Source organism: Tauraco erythrolophus, chromosome 10 (genome assembly GCF_009769465.1).
Source record: "Tauraco erythrolophus isolate bTauEry1 chromosome 10, bTauEry1.pri, whole genome shotgun sequence".
Lineage (NCBI taxonomy): Eukaryota > Metazoa > Chordata > Aves > Musophagiformes > Musophagidae > Tauraco > Tauraco erythrolophus.
This window is the reverse complement of record NC_141474.1, coordinates 25,500,421-25,506,711: the sequence shown is the minus strand read 5'-3', so window position 1 is coordinate 25,506,711 and position 6,291 is coordinate 25,500,421. Positions and strand designations below refer to the sequence as shown.

The 6,291-nt window shown below is 59.4% G+C and overlaps 1 protein-coding gene across 1 annotated transcript; it reads right to left on the bottom strand.

The window, feature by feature from the left end:
- Positions 1 to 1,571: 1,571 nt before the first annotated feature.
- Positions 1,572 to 5,806, bottom strand: TSPAN1 (tetraspanin 1). The gene is made up of 7 exons (XM_009988391.2): positions 5,750 to 5,806; positions 4,324 to 4,530; positions 3,822 to 3,896; positions 2,985 to 3,083; positions 2,458 to 2,595; positions 1,896 to 1,979; positions 1,572 to 1,625 (listed from the first exon to the last, which is right to left on the bottom strand). Exons 1-7 carry the CDS (start codon positions 5,804 to 5,806, stop codon positions 1,572 to 1,574), a joined length of 714 nt encoding a protein of 237 aa, XP_009986693.1.
- Positions 5,807 to 6,291: the final 485 nt, after the last annotated feature.

Genomic DNA, 6,291 nt, shown 5'->3' with positions numbered 1-6,291 from the left:
GCATGGCGGGCGGCTGTTTGCACGCTGGCCTCCTGCCCCGCTGCTGGTCGCCCTGTCCTTCACCGCCACCACCCTCGCACTCTGCCGCACAATAGGGGAAGTGGGGGGCCACGTGTCAAAAATAGGGTGAAGCATCCCTCGAGAGCATCCGCCTCCCCAAACCAGCTGCCTTGGCCTTGCTTTTGAAATGGGGAAACTGAGGCACAGCGAGTGGATGCTCAAGGTGGGATAACTGGCTGGTGCTGAAGCCAGGGTGGGAGCGATGCTGGGAAAAGAGGGTGTCTTGAAACTCCCCCAGCCCACCCATGATCCCCCACGCATAGAGGGACCGTGAGTACAGCACATGGGTGGTGTAGGACCATGCTGGGGGATGGAGACGCTTGGAGATGGGGCTGGCAGAACCCACCCAAGCACCCCATTTGGGGTTCCCAGAGTTGATGGGGACACCGGTACACCTCCCCCCAGAGCCAGCCCTGCCTTTCACTCCAAGCTGTTGCTTGGTCCGTGAACTGGAGCTGCTGAGCGAGCGGTGGCTGGCGAACCGGAGCTGCTGAGTGAGCTGTGGCTGGCGAAGAGGGCAGGGCAGCTTTGCAAGGCTAATGGTAGCCCATGCCGCTCCCCGGCTGTTGTGCAAACACCAGAGTCTGTGTTTCCAAGCAGCTGATCAGGTGGGGAGCCGCAGGACAGGCAGGCTGCAGGCAGGGCTCTGCTGCCTGCACAGGGCTGGGGAGGAGGGGAGAAGAAATAAAGGCAACCCCTGGCCCTGCTGTGGTTGCCCAGGCAAAGGCTATTTATTGAAAGCAGCACCAAGATCGACACCAGAAAATAATTCATACCCAAGATGAAAAATTTATTTGTTTTTCTTTACAGTATGGAGAAGGGCTTGGCAATGAAATGACAGGGGGTACGGGGCAGCCCCGGCCCCTGCAGGGCTGGGGAGCAGGGATGGACAGGGCTTTCTTCATGCCAGGGCTGGGGCAGAGACCAGGCAGCACCTGTTTTAGAGGACAACACACTGACAGGGCCAGGGCTGGCAGAAAAATGAGCATAGGGGTAGATACATACTCGTTGAAGGGTGTAGGTACCACATACGACACCTTGGCTGGGCACCAGCCCCAGTTCAGTGGAGGGATGCTTGGGGGGGTGGTTGGCCACAGGCCAGCCTCAGTGCCAGCCCCTGCATCGGGACAGTGGGAGAGGTGCAAGACCATGTCTGCAAGGGTTTAATCAAGACATCGCCGCAGGGTCAGTAGCCCTGATCCGTCCCTGTGCTGCTTTAGCTCCTGCTGGCATCAACAAAGCAGTCAAAGCAGCTTTCCCCAACCCTGCTCCCCTTCAAAAAAAAGCCCCCGAATCTCTCTGTACAGACTCAATGTGCCACATCAGTACAAAAATATACACATAAACTCTACAGATCCCAGCTCAGTAGATCAAAACACAGCTACAAATCACAGTGCACAGGACAGCATCAGGCTCAGGGAGCGATGAGGTCCCCCCGACCCGATGGCATGGCCCGCCATGGGCGCACCCCGGCGTGGTGGGGGGGCAGGTCATCCTCCTGCCTCGCGGGGTCATTTCTGATCCAGGTGGCAGTACAGGTACATGGAAACTGCCATGGCCGCAATCTGGGGGCAGCAAGAGGCAAGTCAGGTCCCCTACATGTCCTCCCCAGCACAGGTTTGGGTCACAGCCCATAGCATCCATCCCCAGCGCATGCAAGGAGGAAGAGCTGGGTGCACCCAGGGAAGAAGGCTCAGTAGCCACTCTAGGGCAAATGGTGGTCCTTGGGGCTGCACCAGCCCTCTGCAGCCCCTCGGCCACCCACGCTGGTCCCAGCCCCACCACTCAGCTCCAGGTAGAAGGAGGAGGCAGTACAGCAATGCTCAGGCACTCACCTCCAAGGCAGCAATGCCAGCTGCCACGCCACCCACCGCACCTGCATGAGTCCTGATTTCTTTCAAGATCTGCTTGAAACAACCCTGCCGGAAGAAACCACACAGGTGAGGACCAGCACAGGGTAGTGATCCCCTAAACCTCTGGGGAACAGCATCCCCAGAGAGGGAGGTACGGTTCTCCAGCCCAGAGCTGCACACCCATGGAGAAGGCCTGGAGGCCTCAGGGGGCAACTCTTCTCAGCCGCTTCTCAGGCAGAAGCACAGTATCAGGCAGGAGGAGGAGGGAGAGACAAGGAAATCACCCAAAAAGGCAGAGTGGTGCCTGTCTTCATGTTAAGCTCCAGACATGCCACCCTGCTAGGACCAGAGCAATGGCAGCAGCTTTGCTTGTCCCCACCAAGGACAAGGCAAGGCCATCACAGCATCCCCCAGGACTTAAAGCCCGTGGGATCACCACATCCAGAGCTGGGGCTGGAGCTACAGGACAGGTCTCCTTCCCCGTGCCAGAGCACACGCCAAACCAGGCTCTGCCAGAAGGCGAGAGCTTCTGGCGCATCCGTACCGAGACATTGCTTTGTGCGGCGAGCGTTTCGTTGCAGGGCTGCACGTTATCACAGCAGGGCACTGGGTAGGTTTCATACTTGTTGTACCAGGGGGAGCCAGTGAAGTCTGTGTAGTTATTCAGGCCACAGCAATGGACCTAAAGAGGGAGAGAGAGGAAGGGATGGGGAGGGCATCCCGCAGGTCTCCCTCCTGAGTCAGACACGCTCTGGACCCCGCTGCCCCATGGAGGGGCTCACTCAGCTCAACCTAGCTCTGGGGGGGTGCTCAAGGGCCTTCTTGTGACCAGGATTTTTCCCCGTATTCCAGCACGTACAGCTCTCACCCCAGCAACGGGACCACTAGATCCAAAGCAGGTAGGTCCCAGGCACCTGAGAAGCTGATGGGGTGACGATAGCTCTACACAACCAGGACTGTGATGATGTCCCCGTCTCCATCCCCATCCTGCTGGCCCACCCAGGTGTGTACCACCAGGTCTGGTCTGGGAGCATCCTGACCCACGAGTGGGGGCCCCAGGGCTCAGCGCACCTCCGTCATGGTGATATTCCAGATGTATGTGAAACTAGTATCCGACCCATATTTCTCCTTCAGCAGAGGGCCCACCGTGGTCACCAGCAGCGTCTCTGCCTGGAAGAGGAAGACGAGAAACACCATCAGAGAAGGTCCTGGGGAGCACCATGGAGCCAAGAGCCCCTACACTGGTCTCAGCCCATGGGGAGGAGGCTAAACAGACCCAGCACGGCCAGGAGCACATTACACCGCATCCCTTTGGCCCAAGGGCAGCTTGGCTCCTTCCCCACTAACCAATGCTTTATGGCACCAAGGCCTCTTATGACCAGTGAGTCATCTGATAAGCAGCGTAACCAAGGGAGCCAGGAATGACGCTTGCCCTGTGGTTGACTTCTCCTGTGCCTAATGAGGCAAAGTCCACTAGGGTGGGAGAAGTCACCTTTCTCCCCAGGTGGTTTCTCAGGTGCCTAATGAGGGGTTGAGTTTGCTCAGCATGAAGCATTAGGGACTTCCTCTCCTGTGTGGCTCCTACCATCAGAGGTAGACAGGTATTAAGCCTCAGCGGTTACAGGACTAAGTGGTTTGAAAGAAAGAAGTGGGTGAAACTTGTACAAAACCCTCATTTCTTTAGGGCAATGGAAACCCTTGTTCCCTCCACCCCCCAGCCAGGCCACCCCAGCCTGCCCACGTAGCTGGTGCCAGTGGGGACCAGCATCCCTTCCTCCCGCAGCAGTGCCCATCTCTCAGCTTCCCCATCCATAGGCAGCACTGCCAGCCCTCTAAAGGCTCCTGTTTTCCCAGGGGGTAGGACAGGTCTCAGATTATCCCAACCCAAAACTCAGATATACCACTCACAAGACCTGTGTAGACCAGAGCCACCACGGCAGCAGCAACTTCGGCAATGAAGATAATCAGCACCACTGAGAAGAACTAGGATACAGCAAGGGGAGGGAGGTCAGAGCAACAGCCAGAGTCCACAGGGCCCCCAGGAACCTATCTGCTTCCCAAGGGCCTCAGGACCCTCCCTCAGGGCTCAAGCCCTGTCTCATTGCTTTCAGCTCTGCTCCAAGGCAGAAGCAGCACAACCTTGGGGTCCTCTAACCCTCCATCGGCATGGGGCTGTCCTCTCTGGACATGCTCCAAGAGAGACCTCTGCTCAACACCAGCTTCTGCTTCCTTTCAGCCTTGCCTGGAGTAGACTTTGTGTCCAGCACTGCCTTTCAAAGGTCCACCCAGCCTTCCACCACAAGGGAACATCCAAGGAGCACAGCTCCACAGAGAAATCTGTCCCTCGCATCTTCCCCACCAGAGACCCAGCTCAAATGAGGCTTGATGAGGAGGTAAGTCAGGTCCATACCATTATCAGGAGACACTTGCTGTCCTTCTGGGCACCGCAGCACCCAAGGAAGCCAATCACCATCAGGATGGCACCAATGGCGATGAGGAAGTAGCTCACATTGACAACCTGAAGGACGCTAGAGGAGAGCGCCCCAAATATATCCACGAATGACTCTCCATCCACTGTGACCCAGATGCCAACTCCTAGGAGGGCCCCGCCACCAAGCTGGGAAGAGAAAGACAATGTCAGCTCCCAGGCACGCAGAGATCTGGGATTTGGGGAAGGTCCTGGCACAGGCATTTCTACCCTTTGCAAGTTTTCGTCGTACCAAAGCAAGACTCCGTGGCCAGTGAGGACAGCTCATGACCTTGCCACCGTACACTTGGGGTGGCTGGATGGGTCATTACCCCAAAACACACCCCACCACCAGCATATCCCTGGCTGTGGTGTCGCAGATGACCCCTTCCCCAGCCCGAGGGATTGCAGTGCCAGCAGCGGGGCAGATCCCCCCATGCAGGGCAGCCAAACCAGCAGTGGCAGTGCCACCAGCCACACCCTGACCCCAGAAGAGCCCACATGGCCAGCCCAGACACTGGCCACCATCACACTGTCACAAGTTCCTCCCCACGGGGAAGCTGCCCACTCACCCGGGGGAGCAGCTGAGCAGCCCCTGGCTCCAGACGCTCACACACTCCTGGCAAGGTCAGCTCAGCGCTGCCTCCAGCCTCCCCAGCCCTACCCCACACCCACTCGACCTTCACCAGCCCCAAGGCTCTGCATCCTCCCTTCTCAAGGCTAGATCCCACTGCACCACCATCCAGGTGGCTCCATTGGTCCTGCAGAACCAGGGTAGCTCTCAGAAGCTCCATTACCTGTTGCCCTGGGTGGGAGCTGAGGCTGTGGGTGCTCGGGAGACCCCAAATATCAAGAATCCCAACACTACAGGTTGCTGTCACACACATTGGCTGCTCCCCTACAGAGACAGGTCCCCCAGGTAGGGACCCAGCAAACCCCCTAGAGCTTCAGCACAGGGGGTGGACATGGGTGGCTGATGCAACAGCCATTGGCCCCAGAGCCTAGTGTGGTCCCCTGGGCTTCAGCCAAAGCTGGGCACACCACTGGAGCGAGAGACCCCCGCAAGCCCAGGGCTTTAGTCCTCAGCTTGAGGCCAGAGACCAGATCTCACACCCTACCAGAGTCCCAGGAGCACAAATCTCACCCACACCCAACTGTCTGCATCCCCCGTTCCGTCCCCCATGGAAAGGGACATGGCACAGGCAGGAGACCCCACATGAACAGGCTTCACCCACCTCATGCCCGGCTCAGGGGGCTCCCAAGGAGCTGCTCCCGCAGATCCCAACCCCTCATCCCAATTTCCCCAGGCAGACAAGGGGGCTGCCAGGCTTGGCCCCCCGGACAGAGACAACTCCTGGGGTGCACTTACGAATATGGCCAGGTTGAAGATGATCATGATGACCTTGATAAAGGTGAAGCACCCCATCTTTGCGCCTGGGGAGAGCAGAGAGAAGTTATCGGGTGAGCCCCCAGCCTGGCCCCGGCACTGCCACTGCCCTGCTGCGAGCGGGGCTTAGCCCCACTCCGGGGGAGTCTGGGGGCTCCCCACGGGCAAAGAGGGGGAACCCGCGGGGTGCGCTCCCCGAAGCACCCAGCCCAGCCTACCTGAGTGCAGAGCAGCTCCCAGAACCCCGACCCAACCCGTACTGCCGCCCCCGCCTCGCCGCAACGCCCTTTAAACGGGCGCTGCCCCGGGGCCGCCTCCGCCACTGGACCCCCCCCCCCGCCCCGCCCGGCCCGGCCCCCGCCGGGGCCACCCCCTTGGGGGTGGCGAAGCCACGCGTGTCCCTGAGTGCCTGGTGACTTGCTGCCCTCTGTCGCCGGGGAGTCTGGCCGGTTGCCGCCGTCACCCATCGCCGGGGCCTCTTGGCATGGGGTGGGGGAGATGGTGTCCCCGGCCCACTGCTGCTG